General features: G+C 32.0%; 2 protein-coding genes and 1 long non-coding RNA gene across 4 annotated transcripts; 1 reads left to right on the forward strand and 2 right to left on the reverse strand.

Moving 5' to 3' along the window:
- The first annotated feature begins 3,488 nt into the window (after positions 1-3,488).
- Positions 3,489-4,820, forward strand: LOC125581842. Its single transcript, XR_007319586.1, has 2 exons — positions 3,489-4,093; positions 4,201-4,820. It is a non-coding gene; the product is annotated as an uncharacterized LOC125581842 (long non-coding RNA).
- Positions 4,821-11,498: 6,678 nt separating this feature from the next.
- Positions 11,499-13,418, reverse strand: BNAC02G32730D. 2 transcript variants are annotated; one of them, XM_022695528.2, is made up of 4 exons: positions 13,222-13,418; positions 12,959-13,117; positions 12,700-12,864; positions 11,499-12,402 (listed from the first exon to the last, which is right to left on the reverse strand). In XM_022695528.2, exons 1-4 carry the CDS (start codon positions 13,294-13,296, stop codon positions 12,226-12,228), a joined length of 576 nt encoding a protein of 191 aa, XP_022551249.1. In that variant the 5' UTR covers positions 13,297-13,418; the 3' UTR covers positions 11,499-12,225. The 2 variants fall into 2 exon arrangements, with proteins under 2 accessions (XP_022551249.1, XP_013675597.1); XM_013820143.3 differs by having other exon boundaries at positions 11,978-12,402; positions 13,219-13,340.
- A 6,941-nt stretch (positions 13,419-20,359) lies between these two features.
- Positions 20,360-21,817, reverse strand: LOC106381834 (mitochondrial carnitine/acylcarnitine carrier-like protein). Its single transcript, XM_013821773.3, has 3 exons — positions 21,555-21,817; positions 21,028-21,419; positions 20,360-20,951 (listed from the first exon to the last, which is right to left on the reverse strand). Exons 2-3 carry the CDS (start codon positions 21,417-21,419, stop codon positions 20,447-20,449), a joined length of 897 nt encoding a protein of 298 aa, XP_013677227.1. The 5' UTR covers positions 21,555-21,817; the 3' UTR covers positions 20,360-20,446.
- Positions 21,818-26,143: the final 4,326 nt, after the last annotated feature.

The following is a 26,143-nucleotide window of genomic DNA, read 5'->3' on the forward strand; positions in this document are numbered from 1 at the left end:
CCGAAAAAAACCGAACCGAACCGAAACCAATCCGATATCTGGATTGAACACCCATAATCCAAATGAAGCCAAACTATTGTTTTATTCTCCAAAATATAATAAAAATAATGACTTAATTCCGCGCAAGGCGCGGATCTTATCCTAGTTTTATTATTAAATATCAAAAACTTATATTAAACAAAACTAATAAAATAAAACATACTATTGAAGATAATTAATTATCGATGGATTTTCAAACTGTTAAATCATTAAAGTCGTGGTTGCTAGAAAATTATGTCTTTTAATAGGTTCACCATCATTAAAGTCCGGACCTTTGATTTTCATTTTTTCAGTTTTCATTATTATTGTCCAATCACATAAAATTCAATTTTCACTTTCTGACTTTCTTCAATTAACCAAGTTGGCAACTTGCAGTGCCTGCTAGATTTGTCCTTATATTCTCTAAGATCGTCTCCAATGATACAAAAAAATTTACTGGAATTTTTTCAAAACTAACTCATATTTTCAAACCAAACTCAAAACCTATTTCTTGTCATTACTATTCATCAATGAATTTTCTTATATTATCCCTATATTTTTGAATTATTTACAAAATTATCATTATTTTTTTTTTAATTTCGAAATTCACAAAAAACCAAATACACCCACACCATTTCTTCTTATTTACAATAACACCATTATAATCAATTTTTTCAACCATCATGAATCACCATTTTTGAGCTCTTAAAGCTCTAGAATTTAATTTTCAACCATTTTTTTCTCATTCTAAACCAACAAATCTTCTTTTCTTCTCATTTCCTCTATATTTACATCTAAAAACTCTCATAACTTTCATAAAAACAAATTTGATATTTTTGAGTTTCTTCATTAGTGAATCATTAAAGGCGGTTCTTTTTGTTCATATTTGGAGTTTGGACGGTTGAGAAGGTTGGAAACGAACTTTACATCAGAAAAAGATAACTATTTACATGGTTTTCATCATTTTTCAGATCTGTGTCGAGATATTAGACTGTTTTGTATGTCTAAGCCTATATGCAGATGTACGATGCAATCTACTTGTCAACGCACATGTCAATTTTGCATTTGACCAAACGAATTTTTTTTGTACCGCAGACTTCCCCAGCAGTCGTCGTCTTTATCTTCAACAACAAAAACAAAAATTTAGGTAGACTTACTAAGACGTCTACGTAAAAGAGGTTAGTTTTGCATTTGACCAAACTTTTGACTTTTTATTGTAGACTTCAACGGAAGTCTATGAAGTGTAGACTGCCTGAGAAGTTTGCAAAAGGTCAGTTTTGCATTTGATAAAAACTTTGACTTTGTTGAATAGGTTACTTTTGCGTTTGACTAAAAAGTTTAAAAATTAATTGAAATTTTATTAAATTGTAGACTTCATATGCAATATTCTTATCTTAGAAAAAAGGTAGACTACATGTGAAGTCTACTATTTTATTTTGGTCAAATGCAAAACTAACCCGTTGAATTTGACAGTAGACTTCAAACGAAGTCTAAAAATATGTAGATGTTCGTTTCCATTTACTCGTAGAAAGTCAAACATGGTCAGTTGCAAAACTAACCTCTTTAAAAAAAAATTCAAAAATATTGACTGCATATGAAATCTACTTCCGGAAGTCAAATCATGGGTGAATTTTGGTCAATTGAAAAAACTAACCATTTTGAAGTGTAGACTGAAATGAAAGTCTACATGTATAAAATCACAACTTTTTTTCAAATATAGAAAGTAACCTGTAAAATTTTCATTGCAAAAACTAACCCAAAGAGTAGACCTATTTGATAGTCTAAATTTGTAAACTGAAAAGAACGTCTACATCTTCGTTGATTGAATATGGAATATACATAGAAAAATATATTAAAAGTGAATTTTTTTATTATTCGTTAAGTTTTTTCAAGATTTTTTTGTTTGACAGTGTGTATTAGTTAATCCTAACGGGTTCGAGTGATTTTGAAAAGAAAATCTGTTATAATTATGAAAGTATAATACTTTTTGATTTGACTATGTTGTTAGGTAATAATTGTAGACATATTTGTAAGTCTACCTTTCAAGTTTTATGAAACATGAAATATTTCTCCGCTAATTATGTAAACTGTATTTTTCCGGAAATAGCTCTATTATACGGAGAATGGGTGGTGAAAGACTCTTTGTGAGAGTTTGTGGTCAATAATCGGAAAGGAGAAAGAATGTTCCTTGTGCATGATGGCTGTACACATGGTGAACTTCTTGAAATGGCACAAGAAGATTATGATCTGGACAAGAAAATCGAGAAGATGGTGCTAACATATTCCTTACCAGACGTCATTTTACAACAAATGATTACGAATAGGCGAATACTCCTCTTATGCCTGTCACGAATGATCGACAAGTGCATAACTTGATCGAGTTATCTAAGACACACTTTGTACGTCTTTGTGTATCAAACCAGCGCCAAGTACACTAGAAATTTCTGGATTGACTATATGTTAGATAATAAGTGTAGACGTCTTTGTAAATCTACAAATGTAGACTGTAGTTGAAGTCTACATCGTAAATTCTATTAAAGTGCATTTGTGTATTATTCATCATATTTTATTCACTATGTAATTATTTTACAGTGTATGTTAGTAAAATTTTAATGGTCTTGGATGAATTTCAAAAGTTAATGTGTTATAATTATACACATGAAACTTATTGCAAAAATTTGTGATTTGTTTTACTCTTGAAACTTCTTAGGAATTTTGTATAGATTTTGTTCTTCTCACATGTGTGTTAGTTATTATTTTAGCTTAAGGTGGTTTTACTTATTTGGTTGATTAGATCTTGTGAAAAATTGATATCTACCAAAAAAATTAATAATATCATACAAGTGAAACACGACTAAAAATGAATACAATGTTTATAGATTATGCATTAAACAATTATTTAAAAATTAATATTTTATTATGAGAAACTATTATAGAGAAATATATTAAAAAGTATTCTTGAGTGTGTTTGATTTTTAATAATCTTGATGCCTCAAATAAAATCTTGGAAAAGAGTACCTGCAAAATAAGATAAATTTATGAGAAAAACATAAGATAAAAATTAAATCATATTTTAGTAGAACTTTTATTAAGTCTACGTAAATTTATTGTTTAGTAGACTTTAGTTGAAGTCTACACTAACGGAAAATTTTCATATATAAAAGTGTACATTTAGAAGATTTGAAAATACTTTGTTCTCGAAAATATTTCAAAATAGTTTTTTTATCAACCTTGTAACAAAGCAAAAACATAAAGTATGAATCTATAAATTTAGTTCAATATAAACACAAAAATATCTTATAATGAATATAAGTAAAACTTACATTTTTTGGAAGATGATTTGAAAATTCTGAAAGAGAATACCTGCAAAATAAAATTAAATTATGAAAAATAAGATAAAAATTAAAATCATATTTGAGTAAACTTCTAATGAAATATTCTTAAACGTCGAGGCTAGTAGACTTCAAGTGAAGTCTACCAGCCCTAACTTTTAAGTAGACTTCATTTGAAGTCTACTCTATCAAAAAGAAACTAGATCTGAAAATATATACATTGAAAATATGAAATAAGTTTAAATTCTAAAAACTTTTAAAAATATAATTTAATAGACAAAATATTAACAAATTAAAGACATAAAGTTTGAATATGTAACTTTATTTAAATAAAAATACTAGAACACGTATTTAAAATCTATAGATGTAAACCTTACATTTTGGGAGGAGAAGAGAACAACAATTGAAGAAAATACCTGCAAAATAAGATAAAATTATTAAAAAAACATAGAAAATAAAATTAAAGTCATATTTTTGTAGACTGCTTAAACTTTGTGGGTTTAGTAAACTTCATATGAAGTCTACTAGGAGTCGCTTGTGACATAGGGTCACTTCAAGTTTTTAATTGGCCAAGTGGGTCGCTGCAAGTTTTTATTGTCGAAACGGGCCGCTAGGGGGGAGAGAAATAAATCGGTGACGGATTTGGCCTTTTGACCCATAAACTTATAGATTCTGACTCGACAACTTGTGAAATGTGGAAGCAAAAATGACCCAAAGAGTTAAACTCTAAAACTTGTTTACACGTGCGTGACCTACCTCAATCTTTACTCTGTTTTTTTTTTGTTTATGAGCAAACATCAATCTTTACTCATCACCATGAATTGAGATAATTTGTCTCTTTTTATTACAGAGACAAAGCTGAAATCTGACTCTGCTGGGTGGAATTAGACTCGCAAACTCCATTCTTGACCCGACAATCTCTGCATTTTGCAAAGTAAGAGTCTTGAGTCCCAGTTGATTTAAAACTCGAATATTGTGAAGAAATCTCACCAAATCGATTGTATAGAAATCCCAGTCCCAATACAGCAGACTCATCTCCAAACCGGAACTTGACGGAGCTCATGCTGGACCGGAGCTTGAACGAACCAGAGCTTTACCAAACTAGAGCTTTACCGAAGAACCGGAGCTTTACTGAGCTTATGCCGGTATACGAGAGCGACAACAATCGGACCACGATCTCCTGTAAGCCTACTACACAAAGCTCCACTCGTCGTCTTGTTCTCCAGCCAGTGCACCGGAAATTGAAGTCGTCGTCATCTCCAAGCTTGGATCCAATCTGGAACCAGTTTAATCCTTATTGCAATTTAAGTCCCTTGGATGTTGATTTATCACAATTTGGCTCAATAACTTTCAGATTTGCAACCCTTATTATGTTAATTTGTTTTTATAAAAACAATTGAAGTCTTCGTCGTCGTTTCTTATGTCGACTTCAATCATGCTCCTTTACAACCCTTATTATATGCAAATATATGTGCATAAATAATATAAACACTTAAATGCAAAACAATGTGAAAAATAAATATTTTAAATAAAACAAAGCTGTTAAAACTAATAAACAAATAATAAAAGAGACGATTTATTATTTAAGAATAATCATCTTAAACATTATTTTATTATATATATAAATATTATAAATTTACATAAAAGGAATGATTTATTGTTATTATTTAAAGAAATCTAAATGGATTCTTAAAGTTACATTTTATATTCTAATATTATTAATTTACATAGTTTTTTTTTGAAACTCTGTTTACATAGTATATTGTTCGTATTTTCTATTAATATAAATAAACACTTATTTTATACATATTATTTTTATATATACGGACGTCGAAATCGTAAACTCTAAATCTAAACCATAATCACTATAATTCAAATCTTAAATCCTAAACATAAACTTTGAAATTCTAAAATCACTAAACTCTAACCCTAGATATTATATTCAAAACCAAAAACTAAACCTTATACCTTAACGTAAATCCCATACCTTGGATAATATACTCAAAACCATAAAACCATACACTAAACCCTCAACCATGATCTTTAAAAAAACTTGAAATCCTTAACCATAAACCATATATTCAAGATCATAAACTCAAAACCTAAAGTAATTTAAAGTAAGTCTTAAATCCTAAACTTAAGACTGTAAACCTTAAACTCAAAACTTTATACCCTAAATCAAAAGAATAATAAAAACAATATGAAAAAATAAATAAAACAATAATAGCTAGGACCCTTTAAATAAAAACCCTATACTTATATCATGAGCTTTATGTCTTATAATAAAAAATCAAGCAATATAACCTAAACTTTACATCATCAATTCCAGTGTACACTAGAGCCTCTACTTGTGTGCATCTGAGCGTACATCTTACATCCTAATGCATATCAGAGTGTACACTGGTGTCCACAGGAGCGTACACTTAGTGTACACCAACGTATATCTAGTGTACACCAGAGCGTACACTAGAGTGTCTGATGAATTTTTGGTTTTCTTAAAAAATAAATAATTATAAAGTATCTTTAAAACAAAGATAATAAACAAAAACTTAAAAATTAAGATAAAGGTTGGATATATATTTGTATATGGAACCATTATTCTAACATTGATATTACATTCTTTTGTTATCAGTTTCACTTTATATGAACCTACAAAATATGTTATTGACAATGGTTTTGACAAATTAGTTTGAATTTTATTTAGGAACATTTCCTTATTTATTTATTATATTAAAGTAAAGGAAAAGCTAAGGTAAAACGTAACATACATCAAAGAGAGTACACTGAGAAGCGTACACCGGAAGTATACACCGAAAGTGTACACCGGAGGTGTACATGCGAGTGACATATCGGAGAGTACATTGGCATACACAGGAGTGCGACAACGTGCATCCTCCTCGCCGTCCTCAGCTCTTGTGGTCGTACCTCATATCGAAGTGTACACCGGAAGTGTACAACTTAGGTGTAGATGCGAGTTATGCATATCGGAGCTTACACTGGTGTAGACACTCAGCTCTCGTCGGAGCTTACATTGAAGTACATATTTGGTCTTTATTGAAGTACATATTTGGTCTTTATTGAAGATATTGAAGTACATATATATCCAATAAAGATATTGAAGTACATATTTGGTCTTTATTTGTTTTGCTTCTTTTCATTTTGGCCCTAGAATCTTATAGTGTACACATTTCTTTAGATTTTTGATCCAAGCCCTTAAAATGTGTCATCTAACCCATATTAATGAACATATATGTACAATAAAGATATTTAAATGCATCCAAATAGATTAAAATGAATCAAGTGCAATATTAAATATAGCATCTCATTTAGTTCATTTTTAATCACTTTAGATTGCATTTATGTGTCCACATTGTATATATTTGTTCAATTATGTGCATTAGGGTATGGAGTGCACAATTGAAATGTTTGGGGTCAATTTGAAAGGATACACTACCAATCTGAAACCTTTAGGGCCACAGCAAAAGAAGACAAGAATTCAGGGACCAAGGTTGCAGTTTTGGAATATTCGCTTGGGTTAAGGCTTCGAATGTTACGAACCCACCCGCCCCGCACCGCAGTTAACACCGGAAGTGTACACTGGTGTACACAGGAGCCCGACATTGGTGTACACTTCTAGAAGTGTACATCTAGAAGTGTACACCGGAAGTGTACATCTAGAAGTGTACACCGGAAGTGTACACTGATGCATATCGGAGCGTACATTGGTGTACACAGGAGCGCGACATTGTGCGTCTTTCTCGCCGTCCTCAGCTCTCGTCGCCGTGCCTCATATCGGAAGGTCAATAACAACAATGGCCAAGTTTCTCATAATTGCATATTTGGTCTTTATTTGTTTTGCTTCTTTTCATTTTGGCCCTAGAATCTTATAGTGTACACATTTCTTTAGATTTTTGATCCAAACCCTTAAAATGTGTCATCTAACCCATATTAATGAACATATATGTACAATAAAGATATTTAAAATGCATCCAAAAAAATTAAATTGAATCAAATGCAATATTAAATATAAGTCATATATTCAACCTTATAACATATAATTTATAGACAATAAACACTATATACTATCTCATAAATCCTAAGCTAAATATTAAATTGTGTAAACATAAATATAACTTTTCTTTTAATTGCAACAGAAAAATTCTTATAAAAAATATAAACTGTGTTTTTTGTAAAACTCATTGTTTTTGTGTGTACCCTAAATTTTGCTTTCGCATACCGTTTTCAACTCTTTGAACCATAGATGTACATCCTAGCGTACACACCGGGGTGTACACTACACACCGGGGTGTACACTCTAGCATACACTACACACCGGAGTGTACACCTTACCGTACACTGGGTTGTACACCCTAGCGTACATCGTAATGTATACCGGAGTATACACCGTAAATTATACTGGGGTGTACACCGTAGAGTATACTGGGAGTGTATACCGTAGTGTATACCGAGGTGTATACCGTATTGCATATCGGAGGTGTACACCGGTGTGTATATCGGGTGTATACCGTTGTGTTTACCTAGCGTACACTACACACCGGGGTGTACATCCTAGCATACACTACACACCGGAGTGTACACCTTAGCGTACACCAGGGTGTACACCCTAGCGTACACCGTAATGTATACCGGAGTGTACACCATAAATTATACTGGGGTGTACACCGTAGAGTATACTGGGAGTGTACACCGTAGTGTATACCGTATTGCATATTGGAGGTGTACACCGGTGTGTATATCGGGTGTATACCGTTGTGTTTACCTAGGGTATGCAATAACAAATTTGTTTTTTAATTTACCTATATAATATAATTTTCCATATTTAATTCTTATAGCACTTGTATTTTTATATAATACAAAATTTAATTATAGAATTTATTAAAAAAATAGTATACAATTTTTTTTTCTTGTTTCATAATAAAATTTTAGTTAACATTGTGTTATAACAATTATATTATTGATTACAAAAGTAATAAATATGTTATTTTATACAAATGTTTATAATTTTTGATAATATTTTAATTTTGTAATACTTAAAAATAAAATTCAAATTTATAGTTGGTTTATTATTAATGTAAATAATCAAATATGTCATATTAACTAATTCTTTAATTGGTCTTATGTGGTAGATAAAAATTAAGTTTTTGAATTAATAGATTAGATAACTGTTTATGTGTAATTAATCATATTTAGCATCTCATTTAGTTCATTTTTAATCACTTAAGATTGCATTTAGGTGTCCACATTGTATATATTTGTTCAATTATATGCATTAGGGTATGGAGTGCACAATTGAAATGTTTGGTGTCAATTTGAAAGGATACACTACCAATCTGAAACCTTTAGGGCCACAGCGAAAGAATACAAGAATTCAGGGACCAAGGTTGCAGTTTTGGAATATTCGCTTGGGTTAAGGTTCGAGTGAACCTTTCTGCAAATTTAATAGTTTTTGGGTCAATGAGTAAATAGCCAAAAAAGCAAGGACCAGATGTGCAAAATGGCCAAAAGTGGCCATTGTTGTCTCCGAGCTTCAAACTGGACGACTCCGCGGCGAGCTTCGAACTGGAAGCTCGGAAGAGGGCCGCGGCGGCGAGAGCTTTGAACTGGACGACTCCGGAGCTTCAAGACGCTCTATCGATGGGATTGCTACGAGGATTGGAGCTTGATGAGACAGTGATTTCGTGGAGAAAGGAAGGTCACAACGAGGAGATGGAGACCTGAGGCCATGGAAGAAACTTGGTCGTGGTGAACCTCCGAAATGATGCAAGCTTCGTCTCTACCGAGTTATTAAACGGTTGATGAATCCAGTGGAGAAAATTGGAGAAGAGAGAAAGAAATAATAATAGGGAAAAAGACTTTCTCACGTGCGAAAACAATTCAAGGGAGACAATGGCAAATTGGTGAATATGTTATTTGGACAGAGTGTATTACGTATTTTCTAAGAGACTTGTATAAGGTCAAATAGTACCGCGACCCATTTTGCAAATAAAAACTTTGCCTGGCTCAAACCCCAAATTAAACACTCGAAAGTGACCCACTTTGCCAATAAATTCAGTTTACTGGCTTTAGTTTATAAGCACACTTCTTTAGAAGTCTACACTGTCTCATAATTTTCAGATCTGAAAAAATATATACTTTTTGAAATGTGAAAATAATTTTAAATCTGAAAATACTTTACAATATAGAATTTATAAGATAAAATAGTAGCATGTTAATGCACAGAGCTTGATCTATAAATTTATTTGAATATAAACACATAAATACATATTTAAAATTTATTAATCTAAATCTTATTTTTTTAGAGGAGAAGATGAAATTCATGAGTGATAATACCTACAAAAAAGATAATATTGTGAGAAATAAATAACATAAAAATACACGTTTAAAATCTATAGATCTAAACTTACTTTTTTTAAAGGAGAAGATGAAAATCATGAATCATAATACCTAAAATGACAAGATAATATTGTGAGAAAGACTTGAGAAAATTTTAGAGAGAAATAAGAGAAATGAGAGAGTTTTAGAGAGAATGGAGAATTTTAGAGAGAAGAGAGAGAGTTTTAGAGAGAAGTGAGAGAGTTAAAAAAAACTTGTGCAACTACTTTAGAGAGAGAGTGTATAAATTTTATTTATATATGGAGACAAAAATGTAACTAGATTAAAATTTACGATACTTACAGTAGATTTTACTGTAACATTGTAGACCTTTTTTGAAAGTCTATTATAATAATTTTAGTATTGTTGTTTATTCTTTATTATTTTAATAATTTTAATACATGATTTACTAAAAAATTTTTTTAATAGTTATAGTATATGATTTCAGTTTTTTACTCTTAAGGAACTCAACTAATTAGTTTAAATATAATGATTTTTGTAAAAAAAAGTTGACAAATGTAGACTGAAAAAGACGCCACAAGCTAAATAGACTTTACTGTAGGTCTACGAAACCCTAAACCACAAATCTCAAACCCTAAATGTTTTGCTTTATAATAAAAAGTCTTAATTATTGTATCAAATATCATATACAAAATATAAACTACTAGACATTAATATAAAAATTTAAGTCAATAAAAAATAAAATCTAAATCTAAATCTAACCCTAAGAAGTCTACCACTAGAATACATGACATGTTATAACCTTTTGTTTCTAAACCATATTGTCTAACACATGGTTATCAAATTCGAGTATATTCTTTAAAAAATTTCAGTTATATAAAATTTTAATTTATTTACTTCATATTGATCATTATATTGATGATTAATTAACAATATCACAATAATTATTTTTATACATTTTTAAAATTTAAATTATTAGATCAAATTGCGATGTAGACTTCTTTCTATTACGTGTAGACTTACTAAGGACATAATTGTAAAATACATTTCTGTTTTTTTGTTCGGTCATAAGGGTTACATAGTATTTTTACTACCCCTTTAGGTTGGTTTTGCGTTTGACTGAAAGTGGGGTATCTTTTTAGGTTTGACATGAATATTTTGGTTGGTTTTAGCAATTCTCCCAAAATTTACTCTATATTTCACACTAAAATAGAGTATCTATTATAGAGTTAGATTTATTACAATGGTTCACTCTATAATAGAGTGAAATATAGAGTAATGTTATTTTTTCACTCCAAATATAGAGTAAAAAAACAACATTACTCTATATTTCAATCTATTATAGAGTAACTCTATTATATAGTGAAATATATAGTAATTTTTTTGTGTTCTATTGGAGATGCCCTAACGGAAGTAACTTAAGAAGCATCTCAGATTCTCACTTTTGCTTCCAGTTATCTATAGCACCTCTGCTAGAAGTATTCATAATGGAGTTATCGACCTAAATTAAAGTGTATGTAGAGTAATATTTAAACATGGATATCTCAAAATCATGAAGAACTTAATTCAAAATTTCTCAATGAGATTTTAACACTTAATTTTGAGATACCCAACATAATATTTATATTACATAAATGTTTGAGAATTCTTTATGAAATACCCTCAATAAGACTGCTCTTAGATTACACATTTACACTACGTTAATAAAAACACATTCCTTTCAGTTTAAAATGAGAAAGTTTTTCTTTGGCTGGTCACGAAAATATGAGAAACTTAATCACATAATCCGACTCCAACTTTGTAATATCACCTATCGGTGAATGAGTTTATTTTAACTTTCAAATTCAAAGCCTTTCGCCTTGACTTTAAAAGCTTAATTAAAATAAATAATGTACCCAAATTTAAATAAAATTATACAAAGCTTAAATACATAAATTATGAATACAAATATTATTTTTATTAAAAAAATTGTAAATAAAAATAATATTCCGTTTTGAAAGTGTGAATCAAAATCTAGTACACTTTATATTTAAAGAATCCACTGACCAAGTTCTAATGAATATACGCATAAGAATATTTTTAAAAGTGGTGCAACATAGAGTTATACATATATATACAGCCACATTTTTTATATTTTGGTGTAGTTGTTTATAGTACATCCTAAAAGGTATAGTACATATTGCTGGAGTTTTGATAAATAAGCATATATATACCTTCACGAATCAGTTTATATAAATCAGTTTATTGATATAGTACATTTTCTAACGACTAATTTAGCACTAGGAATTACAAATCTATATAAACTAGCATAGATTTGTAATTCCTAATGCTAAATTAGTCGTTAGAAAAACTGCATTAGGGAAGGTGCAATATTAGATAATCATGTTTGCTAAATATGTTAAGCAAAAGCTGATTAGTCCTAAGTTTGATGGATAAAGTAGCACAGATTTGTTAAGAAGGAAAACTTAGATTTAAACGAAATATGAAATACTGCATAGTCCAAGCAACAAAAGAAATCAACTTAGCAACCCAATAAGTTAAATCGACACCATTTCTTGGGAGATTTTGTCTTTTTGTTTGGTTTGCAAGTTTCATTAGCAACCTTCTTCTTATTCTTCTTCTCCAGTAATGGTTTCTCAGTATTTATCTCTGCCTCTTCCTCTTCCTCTTCCTCTTCTTCAATCTTCTCTTCTGCTTCCTACATATTATAATAAAATATGTTTAATCAGCAAAAAAATATAGTTCTTAACTGATAGCAATTCACCACAATAGGAAAGAAAAGTGACAGGTCCAATCTGTTAAATTCCTAAAAACGAAAATATACAAGACAATCAATATAGTTAGTGACGGTATAAGATAGCATATATTGTATAGTCGTTGATGATCCTGTTACCATATGATTGTTGTTTTTTTCCCTGTAATATGCTATTCAGAAGTAAGCTACTTTATACATATGTAAAATCAATGAACATAGAATAATCATAAATTTATATACATGAGTATCATGCGGAGGTTGTAAGGGGATATGAAAAGGATTAACGTTGCTAGTGAAAATGGGTAATGTCTTTGTCAAATCTCTCTTAATCCTTTGGTTTGATGTTTCACCGGACCCTCCAGTTGAAGTGGAAGACGCACTGCCCGATTCCAACTCCAAACATATCTTTTTAACATTATAGAAAAACCATTAAACGTACATTGTACAGAAACCTTAATACATTAGTCTCATTTGAAAATAACTTTGGTCTAAACCATACCTGAAAAAGTCTGGTCTCCAAAGCTGCGATTCGATCTAATAAGGATCCTTTGAAATATGCTTCTCTAACCGCAGTGCCTCTATCGATTAATCCGCGTGTGGTAGATGTGTTTTCGTCTTTCCATTTAGAAAGGTTTTGTTGTCTTTCTAGATTCTTTATCTACATTCATGAAACAAAACATAATGTAGTCGAATCAATATAATGAAAAGTATATTCATTACGACGTAATCAATCTTTTATAAGGTAAGAGAACGATTTACAACGAAATCTAAATGCTCAAGCCTAGAGAGCATAGGCAAAGAAGAGAGTGAATGTCTTTGTTGCTCCATCGTCTCCATTAGACTTGTAATTTTTTTTTTCTTCTCGAATTATGATATGCTATTTTGGTATTTATAGTCAAAAAATTATATAATTAACAAAAAAATATATGAAGAATAAGGATAATTCTGTTAAGTTCCCTCCTTTTTTGCTGTTGACACCCTACTGAGCGAGCACTAGTCATACGCTAGTTTGTTATCGGCCACGTGACGTGACATATTTACAATGGGCCTATCTGTTATGGCCCAGCCCATATTCAAATAAACCGTTATTAAGCTGTCTGGCTTGGTGTACTTGGGTTTTTTACCGAATGAATATCATACCGAAAATATTGAATCCCGAGTAACATGGTGACTGGAAAACAATTTCAATTTTTTTTTTTGGAAAAAGGCTGAATTAATTGTATATAAAAATTAATATAAAATTTAGGCTCAGAAACATTACTTTTAGAAGTTGGAGTTCAATTTTTTTTGTTATTTATTCTTAAAAAAACTAGTTTTAGGATATACTATTATTTACCATTTGAAGCTTCTTATTTATATTTTATGATAATTTGTTAAATAAAATTTACGTTGTTTTTAAAATTTATATAAACTTCAGACTATTTTCAAATTGAGTTTAATTTTATTTAGTTTTTTCTTTTCTTTAAATGACTATTATATTACTCAAGTTGGGTTTAATTTTATTTAGTTAAGCAAAGTATTTTGGTTTGGGTCATTTTAGTTCAACAAACTTAGTTCGGTACAATTTAATATAGGATTTTTGGTTTGTTCAGTTAAATATTTTGGCCCGGCTCACTTTTGATCTAAATATGTTGTGAACGAAGAGGGGAACTTGTGTTATTATTACTGTCGACCAGAAGATCCATATATATACAAGGTATTAGACCGTCATAAGGTCATGTTTATCCTAACAAGATAAGGATAAGGATAAACACTATGTTACAGATATACATGGAATATATACTGGTTATCTTTATCATGTCCCGGATTGGGCCTGCAGTACGGGCTGGTCCATGGTCGATCATCATTTGGTTTATAACACTCCCCCTGGATCGACACATCCGGTACAGGTTCGTTGCATGCTTAATGTTGCCTCATTAAAACCTCTCCTGAAAAACCCCTAAACCAATATGGCAAAATGGGAAACCAAGGACAGGAAAAGAGTACAACACATGAACTCCCCCAGATGAATGCATCACTGTAGTAGACGCATTCCCATCTGGTATCCGAGTCTTCTTGAACGTTGAAGTTTCGTATGACTTGGTGAAGATGATCTGCTAGATTCTCCTTGAATGAACTTGTAAGTCTTGGACGTTGGTATGTCTTTTGGAACTCCATTAAGATGTGGTCAGGATGTACATCTTTGCTGCTGATCACTCCATGTCTTGGTTGAACTGATGGTGCTTCAAACGGTGCTCGGATGGACTTTATAATCTGCAATAAAACTTTACTTGCAGGTCCTTTTTCATGTCCCACGGATTCTCTTTGGTTATATGGCTTTCCCAAAATGTGGACATTCAATATATATTGAGTCATAGACCCAGAACACATACGAACAACTTTACTTCATATCTTTCGTTCATTCGGACTTATAGCTCTTCGTATGTGCCAATGGCTTTATCCATTGTAACCAATCATTCTTTATTTTCTTTTGTCGATCCATGTTGAGCTATAGACCTTGTCTATATTCGTTCATAATCATGAGTATCTAAGGTCATACCATCAATAATTATTTGCTGCAATGAAACTCATCACACAATGAATTCGCAGTCATACACTCATGTCCTTTGTACATGGTTATCGATCTTTTCTTGCTTTAGCAATGCTTATAATCATTAAGCCACGACCAGACATCCTTCTGGTCACTATCCTGGTTTATGGTTCTCACTTAGGCGTGCTGACTTAATCATACACACACACACACGGCTATGATTTTTCTACAGACTTTCCATATGTAAAACATAGCCTGTTTAATCAATCGATAACTTGTATCATTGAACCTTTGAACCATTAAACCTTTTTCTCTCAGTTGGTCTTTATTATGATCACAAGGAATTATAATATTTTCTGTATGGACTGACTGCACTAAGTAAATACTTAGTCTTTCATATTACTTACAGCTGCTGTATATTACAATCCATAAACAACTTAGGAACAAAGCTTGTTCTATGAGAATTTCTTTCTCATATTTCTATGGTACGTTGATACCTTTATCCAGTGATCCATTTGCTGCTTACTACACCATTATTTCTTTAGTAAATATCCAGACAAAATCAAACTTGATTTTCTGTAGTAGCATCCACCATATAGAAGCATATCTCTTTATAAATTGTTCCTTGGTCCTTGTGAGTATCCTTGTGTAATCAAGCTATACTTGAACGTTACTTAGAAGGAACATGGACACACTATACCATGTGGTCATGTCCTTTAATCTCACGGAATTTCTTATCTCACAAGATCCATTTACTGGTTTCTTTTTTAGATGGCTTTTCTGTATGTACATGGTTACTACGCCCATCTGTCTTATAATTACTTTGAATTCTTTGAACACCCTACGTCCCTGTATAGGTTTTATGAGTACTCTACGTGGGTTCATGATCCTCAGGTTATATCCTTCAAATCCCAAGTACTGCAATCTTTTATGAGCTCTTATGTATGTAAATACATCTTTGGTGTTAACACTCTTTATCTTTAGTTTCATACTGTTCCAGACATGATCTAATTAGATTTTGAGATCTTATTATCCAAGACCTTTATACCTTGCAGTTTGGCGTCCCAAACTACATGGTCTGGTACCTTAGATGTGTGGTTGCGCAACCTTATTTCTCTGTCTGAACTGGTTTCTCTTATGAACTCGGATTTGTACGATTCTGAGCACCTTTCATTACTTTCCGAGGTTCCTTATTATTTGGAACTTATTTGTCTATCTCTAATAGACATTGTAGCAACTTGATTGTGTCTCTTAGACATCAAATTCGTGGTGCTTAAGCTGGTATGACATAGTCATTTTTTTCTTTTCGGGTCAGTGTGTCTGGCATATATTTCTGCTAGCTTTTATATCTTTTGATCATATTCTTTTAGAACGTCTAGATCATAATCTTTGGTCTGAGGATCTTGCCAAGACAACTATGGTTGATACCATTATATTTCTCTTTTACTCTTTACTCTTTATCAGCCTGATAACTTTCTCCTTTCAAAGTTGGATAATCAGATTACTATCTTTTGTAATCTGTGTTCTTGGCCACTTGATTAAATCATCCATGTTTGGCACAAGATACATTATAGTTTCGTGGAGGAAGTCTTATTTATCTAATATATATTCTCAATCCTCATCTGAGGTTCCATCTTAAATGGCACACATATATGTGGTGGAATATTCGTATTTTCTTAAGATGGTTTGTGTATATGTCTGGTTTATGACCCTTAATCATTCAGAGGTGGGAATGTCTATGCTTACATGTATGGCCTGATGTAAATCAATATTTATATACATAATGTCCTTAAGCTTTAGGCTGGACGTGGGTGATGTACCATTAGTGAGAGCTTTAAAGCTTTCCAGCCGTGTATATTATGGTTGTAAACCATGGAATCCGAATTTATGATATGATCATGGACTGTGGGTTTTAGTCCTCTCTCCCCCTCATGAACATACTCATAATTTCGTAGTGCTTAGGACAGTGGAGCCTTAATTATTTTAGTGATTTTCCCTTTTGTGTACTTATAACACATTGTGAGATTTTATGGGATCACTTTTGTGCCTTAATTAATTTTTCATCATGTTTTGGATCAAGATGGCTAATCTGGTCATGCCATAAATGTTTATTTTGTGGTGAACCATACTGGTTACCATGGCTTTATGCCTCTTTCATACTGATCCTTAGCATAGAATAAATCAGTAGAAAATATGGGTATAGGCATTCATAATGCTTTTAGGCGATTTTTCAAAAATCTGAAAGGAATCGTATTTTCTTTGCTCACTGGTTCATTGTAGAAAACATTGAATTTTTTTTTATAACTCAATGGGTCTGAATAATGTCGAGTCTTTTGCCATTGCCAGTACCAATTAATTGATTTCAAGTGATTGTAGGAAGGTAAAGTTGAACCTATACAATCAAGATGAAGTTAAATCTATGCGAGAAATCAATCTATCAGTGAACTGACTCATTAGTCTACACCCAACAATTGATTTTATGTGATTGCAGGAAGGTAAAGTTAAACCTATACAATCAAGGTAAAGTTAAACCATGCATGAAATCAACTATCAGTGGACTGATTATCCTTTTATTAAGGTTTTATTTGTTATTTAATCAAGAATCATCAAGCAAGACCAAGAAAGATAATATATAAAAACAAAATCGTGAATCATCAAGTAGGTCAAAAGCAAATCACAAAATCATAGACTTAAAATAAAATTATCATGTCGAGATCTTTCTTTTAGTCAATGTATAAGCCGGCCTCACAATCTATATTACTCCACACGGCTTTCTTGGATTCATCCTGATCCAATGCCTCAGGATATCTCATCTCACTGTTTTGTTCCTCAATGCATCTTTTCTGAAGTTTCTCAAATCTGTCAATGGTATCTTTAATTTTCTGCTTTCTTTGCTCAGTTGCCAATAGGTATGACAATAGGTCATTATAGGTTGTGAAACCTTTAGCTGTATATGATAGCAACCGATCCTTTGGATTGAATGTGGAATATGTTTTATACAGTAGATCATTATCTGTAACCACTTCATCACATAGTTCAAGACTATGGGCGATTTTCATTAGAGCAGAATCGTATTCTTCCACGGATTTAAAATCCTGGAACCTGAGTATCTTCCAATCATTCATGGCCTTTCGCCATAATTCCATTGAGTATATGGATTTTAGTTTTATCCAAAGATCATAAGGATCCTCAATACTTTCGTACTTATTTCTCAGTTCCTCAGTGAGATGATAGCACATAATTGTTATGGCTCTATGCTTTTCACTTTCAACTTCATCATTTCTTTCAATGATACATTTCCCGAGTCCTCTAGACTTCAGGGCAATTGAAGTGTTCATTTTCCATTCTGGATAATTATCTCCAGAGATATCTAGGGCAGCATAATCCGAAGGCTCAAATCTCGACATCTGAAATCATTAATAAATTCATGATTTAGAATTCTTGCAACCAATTCAAATAATTAGTGCATATGATTTCATAAGTCTATCTATAATACTTTAGGCTACACGGCTCATGTTTTGTGATGCTTAGGCCTTACGGCTTTAATCTCAATCAAGGGCACAAGGCCGCATGTATGAACCAATGCATTATGCCTCACGGCCATTCAGTATGATTGATAACAAAAACACAATGCCACACGATCCATATCAATCAAATAATCTAGCAACCTAACTCTCATTCAATATGTAAATTCTTTAAATCAATCTTTCAGGTTTTAAGTAATGAGAGATTTAAGGTTTCAAGGCCTTTATGAATATCAATCAAGATTAAGGGTTTCAAGGCCTTAAGGATTTCGAATCTTGAGATTAGATCTATTAATCAATTTATCAATCCTAACATCTCAGATCATCAATCATCAAACAATGACATTTTAAAACCGATTTAAACTTTTAGGGTTTCAGTTTGAGTGATTTAGATTCGAATTTAAAAAATCTTATCAATAGCTCTAGGTGATCAAACAATCAAAGTTTAAATCAAACAATTTAAAACTGATTTTCCAAAATTAGGGGTTTTAGGAGATTTCGAAAAACTTTGATCTTTGATCAAGGGGATTTGATTTGAGATTCAAAATAATTAAGACTTTGATTTTAATTGATCAATGGATCAATCTCGAATTATGGTTTAGGGGATCAGACTTATTCGAGCTCCGATTTACTCTTTAGGGTTTGATCTATTTTCCCTATGGCTTTCATCTTTAGAGTTCTGATTTTAGGGTTTCAATCTTTACAAAACAACCATATTCAATTCATGTTCTCAGAATTAGGATTACCTTTGTTTTGCAGATTGTAGAAACCGGACCACCAAGATGAACCTCGAACGGACGCGAGCTGGCTGCTTTGGGATCGCGAGCTGAGAGGATGCGATCGGGTTAGGTTTGTTAGGTCGCGATCGCCTTGGTTGTCTCTCGCGAACGGGTTGAGGCTGATCGTCGGATCGAGCTGAGGCAGTGACGGGAACGCGAGACGGAATTGAGTTCAAGGGTTCGTCTGAGCTGAGATTGGGATGAAGCTGAGACGGTAATGCTTGCTGGAACGGAATCAAGAACGAATTAGGGTTCTTCGGGATTAGGGTTCCAAAAGACCAAGGCGACGCCGTCTATTGTTTCTGCGAGTGTGGGCGCGTCTGAGATCGGATTGACAAACGGTTTTCGCTGATAGATTCGTCTTGTCCAGAGCTTCAATTTGATATATGACTCGTCGTCTGGTTCCTCGGGGTTTGAGAGATAGATTGATTTTAAGTTACGCCTAGATTAGGGTTTATGTGTGACGGATTTTAGGTTAGGTTTTGTCTCAGGGTTTTGGAGTCTATCGTGCTGATAACGTGTTGTGAATGAAGAGGGGAACTTGTGTTATTATTACTGTCGACCAGAAGGTCTATATATATAAGGTATTAGACCGTCATAAGATCATGTTTATCCTAACAAGATAAGGATAAGGATAAACATTATTTTACAGACATACATGGAATATATACTAGATAAACACATTGTCTCTGGTTGTCTTTATCATGTCCCGGATTGGGCCTGCATTACGGGCTGGTCCATGGTCGATCATCATTTGGTTTATAACAAAATATATATTATTATTTTTTTGTTCGATTACAATCGTTTCAGTATTTGAATCTAATAGAATTACAACTGAGGTAAAACCAATGTTCAATAGTTAGGTGGTAATTGATTAGGCGGGCACTTATCTTTTCGAATGCCTATACCGATTTTTAAAACGTTTCACTTTGGTTCAATTTGCCGCCTAATACCGATTTTTAGAACACATAAAACTGATGACATTTTGGCTCGGTTTGGCTAAATTGGTCACTCAATTTTTGTTTGTTTAATATGTAAAATAATCATTCTCAATAACCACTTTCGAGTTTCAGAAGTAAATTGTATAAATTGTAAAGAGACTGGAACATCCACAAATTGGACAGACCAACAGTTAAAAACCAAACCGAACCGGTTTATCCCAAGCTTGACCTAGTCATCTCATAAGCCAAGAAACAAGCAGCATTAGCAGGAACACTCCTAGCCATAGCTGGACCAAACCCTTTATACAAACCTTTCACTCCTTCAGCTTTCAGAATCTTCCTAAAAGCATCCATCGAACCCTTGTACTTAGGGTTCTTATAATCATCAACCTGAAGAACACTCTTCACCACATCGGTCGGGTACACAAATCCCCAAAAGGACGCACCAGCAACTCCACCAGCCATGATCAGTGACCCTTGTCCTAAGCTTGAAGTGTCAGAACCACCGGCTAAGAACCGCTTGAAAGCTTCGTAGGCTGCAAACATTGTCGCGTTTCCGGGGACTTCACGAGCAAATGTCGGAAACAAACCTTTGAATAGACCTCTTGCTCCACCTTCCGATCGTAGCACGTGACGGGCCACGTCCATAGGTCCACCGTATTTCACAGCTGCAACCACTGAGCCTGTGGTAGAGGCTCCAGCACCTTGTGCTTGCAACCTAATAGCAAGACAAAAATTAAAACACACACAAACACAAAGAGACATCTTTTAGTTATGTTATAAAAGAACCGAACCTGCATTTGATCAACTCGGTAGGACAAGCAAGGAACGAGACAGCGAAACCAGCTCCTGCACCGCACACAAACTGTTGACTAATGGTCAACGGCACTCCAGGTTCAGACCTAAGCAGCCCTTCCATCTGACCTCTCACGGTGAACAGAACCGCGTTGAAGGCAGCAACGGTTGCAAGAGGAGCTCCCATACCTTTGTACAAACCTTTAGGTCCTTCAGAAGCAACGGTCTGCTTAACCGCATCGATTGCTCCCGTGTACCTCGGTGGTTGTCCCGGTGATGGAGCAGGCTGGCTCTGGAGTTTGACCTTGATTGTATCAAATGGGTGGCCTACGATTAGCTGAGCCGCTCCTCCAACAGTCCCTGAAGCTAAATCTTTCGCCGCATCCGCCATCTCCAAGAAACAAAAAAGAATCAAACTCAGAATCTAAAAAAGATGTAAACTTTCTCTGAGAAAGTTTGGATCTTTTGAATCCTTATCTAACTCTAATGCAATAAAGAAGACAATGAGTGAGATCAGATGGCTTACCAGAGATTGATTAGAGAGAAGCCAATCGGTAACGAATGGATCTCAGAGGAGCTGCTCCAGTGGAATATAGACAAAAGCAAGATGCGAGTTGACGGGAGAGATTCTGAGACACAAACAAGTGATGAGATAAAATCCAAAAATGGAATTTCAAGTGGACATAAAAGTTCTAATCAACTCAAACTGCTTTCTACGCCACAAAGCATGACGCTTTTTTGCAGGCGCACAAGTTTTTTCTTTATATATATAACCATTTAATTTTTTTTAAGTGGTTGGTGAAAAGTGAAGATGAGGGTTTTGGTCTTTCGAATCTCAATAAACGTGTCAAATTAGCTGGCGAGAAGTTCGATCTGTCTAATTAAAAGAACCGGGTTTTGGTTACGTCTGATTCGGTTTGACTTCGATATATATAAAACGACAGAGATTAGTCTTGAACCATTGTTTGTGAATACACAACCAAATCAGGCTACTTTGAGGCTGTCATAAATCAAGACCTTGAAGCGCCAAGCACTCACCATCGTGAGGATCTTGATTGGATTAAGCATGTGTGGTCGATTAAAAATTCTACCAAAGATTCAGTTATGTGGAAAATACTGCAGGACGCTCTACCGTTAGGAGCAGCGTTAGGAACGCAGAGGTATTCGCTCCCAGTCTGTCTTTTGCTCGCGTTGTCCGGAGGCAGATACATCAAACTCACTTCTTTTTCCACTGTCGCTATACCAAAAGAGTCTGGAGCCTAATGCCTCTGAAAGTTGACTTTACTCCCTCAGCAGATACCATTTTTGAACAAGCCCTTCCAGCCCTGTCTAGCTTGATATGTCTCCCTCCTACAGGAGTCACTGCTGCCATCTTCCCTTGGATCCTATGGTGTATTTGGCTACCTAGCTAGGAATGCTTTGATCTTTAAGTATATTGATCTCTGTCCAACTGACATTGTTTGTAAGGCTATAAGGTTGGCAAAGGAATAGCTAGAAGCTCAAACCACAGAAGACACCAATTTCCCAGAACCCATCTCACCCTCACCAGCGATGCAGCTTGGCGGAGTCAAGATAAAGCGGTGGTATGTGTTATAGGTCAAGGATCTTCCGCTGAACCTTTTGTTGCTTCTCCCCTCATGGCTGAGGGAGAGGCTCTTCTACAAGCCCGGTCTCTCCACTTCACCAAAATCTGCATTCGGTCAGACAATCAAGTGCCATCAACGCACTACTCTCGAAGAAAAATCCAGTGGAAATCTATGGAATCAACTTGTATATCGAGAATCTATCTTCTTTTGTTTTTCTTATATTCATGAACTCCATAGCTGGTGCTCTTGCTAAATCGGCTCTTTGTAACACTTACTCTTTGCATGCTTAAGGCTTCCATGAAATCAGTTGGTCAACCGTTGTTTGTAAATAAATTTAAGTATCTGAATACATATTTAGGTTCGGTTTGACTATTTTAGTATTGTGTATTTTTGAGATATAAATCGTTAAAAAGATTTATAAAATATAATTTTCATGGGTTCTGGTTTTGATAATTACTTTCAACTCATGGTCTAATAACCAGTCTCCCTCTCCAATTGTTAAAAAACTGAACCGCCTGCTTGTTAACTAATTCTGGGTTTCGCATTTGCCTAGTAGCGCTGTCCATTTCATGCCCCCATGAATTCACTGCTCAATTTTTTTGTTTGTTTCTGGTTAGGGTACTTTATTTGTAAAGATAAAATAAAACTAACAAGATAACCCTTAGATTGTTAAGTTCGTCTGTCAAACAATCTACTTGATTATTTTTGTGTACCATTCTTACTTACTAAAGATAAATAATCTACATGTGTATTTGTATTTACAATTAAGAAACATTTAGCCTAATACCGATGAATACAATACTAGATTTTGACTCGCGCTATTAATTTTTATTCAAATAATTCAAATAATTATTTACTGAAAATTAAATTTTTATACATATGTGTTTTTCTATACTTTTTTAAAAAGTATATGTAATTAAATTAAAATTTCTATAAATATAATTTTGTGAGAATAAGATAATTAATTTATATACCCACTCCATATAATTTTATTATACTTTAAAGGTTTAAGCTATAATATGAATGTATTTTTAACTTTTTATATTGGTCAAAATTTGTTTAACTATAATATAAATTAACTATATGTAATTCAACATGTCTCATTTTTGATAAATATTTACATGTTTATAAGATAATCCAGAAAAAATTGTAATTGCAAAACTTTTTTTTGTCATCGTAATTGTAAAACATAACCTATAGTTCAATATACCATATAATCAAATAATATTAATACCAACCAAATTTACTATTATATTTTTATCAAATTCAAATATATTTAATTATATTATAATATTATAATTTGAATATTATATTAAAATATAATATTATTTATTAGTTTAAATATATTACTTAAATATCTTATTTTAATAAGTTGAAGAAGTTTTTAAAATTCATGAATATATGTTATTCTGTATATAATTATTTTGAATTGTTAAATTTATTAAATATTTAATAAATGGATTAATTAATTTTATGCTTATTAATTGGTCTACCAATTTAACTATGAATATGAATTATGTATATAAAATGTTATCGAAATTTTATTTCTTATTCTATATCAAAAATGAATTAATGTTTTATAATATTAATTACGAATTTTATTATTTAAAAGTAAATATCAAAAAGAAATATACAGATTTAAATAAAAAATATTAAAAGATATCATTAAATGTAATCTTAGAAAAATATACTTAAGAATATCTTTTAGATATCTTATTTTAAAACTATTGAAATAATATATTATATTAGAGTATATATTTAATAGTAACTAAGTTAATCCTATGAGAAATAATATGAAGTTAACAATTGTAGTGGTCCAACTATAACTTTTTTGTAAGTATATTTTTTATTGATTCTGTTTCAATAGTATAGATTAGAAAATTACTTATGAGTTGATATAAAGACAAATTAATATATGTTTTGTTGTTTATACTTCTTAAATTGTCCATACTTTCATCATCATTTCTAATCTCTTTCTTCAGTAATGATTCTTTCTAAATTTAAACCAATTTTATGGGAAATCATATCTTCGACAGAAACTCGCCGCATCCGTCAATCTCTAGAGATTGTGGATTTCTCAGCAGCCGCAAAAAACGTTTCCAACACCAATCCTCCACCAACTTTCTCATCTTCATCATTTTATCTCTGCCACCATCTTTCAATTTATAAATTTCTATATAAGATTTTCATAATTGAAAACTAGTGGATGAATTAGGGATTGTGATTGAAAATCAGTAGATGGATTATGGTTTTCGTTTTCATTTTTGAATCACAATTCACCTTCAATTTACATATTTAAAATCAATTTATGATTTTAGTGGGATTATATATTTACATAAAATTTTCAAAAAAATAATATTATCTTATTATTTTATTGATTTGTGTCATATTTTGAACCAATCCAGTTCAGAAGCGAAAAATTATTAATTTAACATGTTTATTGATTGATCGAGTATTGATTTATTGAGTTTCTACTTTATTTTTGTTTTAAAATGCTATTGAATAACAAACACATATTTGCATTAGAGCTAGAGATATCGACGTAATATTTCTTTTTTCAGTTTTTGGTTTTTAGATTTTGGTTTTAGTTTTTATATTTTGGTTTTGTTTTTTAAGTTTTTGTTTTGGTTTTTAGTTTTTGGTTTTGGTTTCTAGCTTTTGGTTTTGGTTTCTAGTTTTGCAGTATTTTTAGTGTTGTTTAGAAGATGACTGATACATTCTTTAAATAACATATATAGAAGTTACAAATAAAGTATATCAAATATGGTGATTGTTATTTAAAAATAAAAAATACATTAACATGTTTAAAAATTACTTTATTTTAAGTATTATACTAGAACAAAATCAAAAATATCTATAAATTATACAAAATTAAAAATATTAAAATTTTGAAACTATTTGTATATTTTCTTATATCAATTATTTTTATTTTTTTTAATCTTGAATTGCTAAATTACTATAATATTTTTAATTAATAAACATTTCCTATTTTTATAATTTTAGTTATTTTTAATGTGTCTAATAATTGTTATAATTATTCAATAATTTTATTTATAGAAATAGATAACTAATTCTTTACAATTAATTATAATATATATAAATATCTAAATTATTTTACAGATATGAAATACAAATAATTATTTTACATTATTATTTAAATAATATTTTATGTACAAAAAGAAACAAATTCGTTTTTCCTTTAAAAACCCACAAAAGTTGGTTTTGGTTTTTCTTCATAAAAATTTGTTTAAACTTGATTGGCAAATCAAATGGTTTTTCCAAAAACAAAAATTAAAAACTAAAACTTGATTGGAGGAAAAATGGTTTTTTGAGAAAACAAAAACCAAAAACAAAAACTAGAAACAATCACCTAATTATATTAAGCAACTGGTAGTTGTGGTAATAGTGCGGTGAAGCAGAGAAGTCAGAAGCGGGCAGCAGTTGATGCAATAAAAGCGAAAACTAACGCAAAAAGCCTCAAAGAAGTAGAGGTTTATATTAAAGAGTTCAACGTTCTCATGTGTATTCT

This window comes from Brassica napus, chromosome C2 (genome assembly GCF_020379485.1).
Source record: "Brassica napus cultivar Da-Ae chromosome C2, Da-Ae, whole genome shotgun sequence".
Taxonomy (NCBI): domain Eukaryota; kingdom Viridiplantae; phylum Streptophyta; class Magnoliopsida; order Brassicales; family Brassicaceae; genus Brassica; species Brassica napus.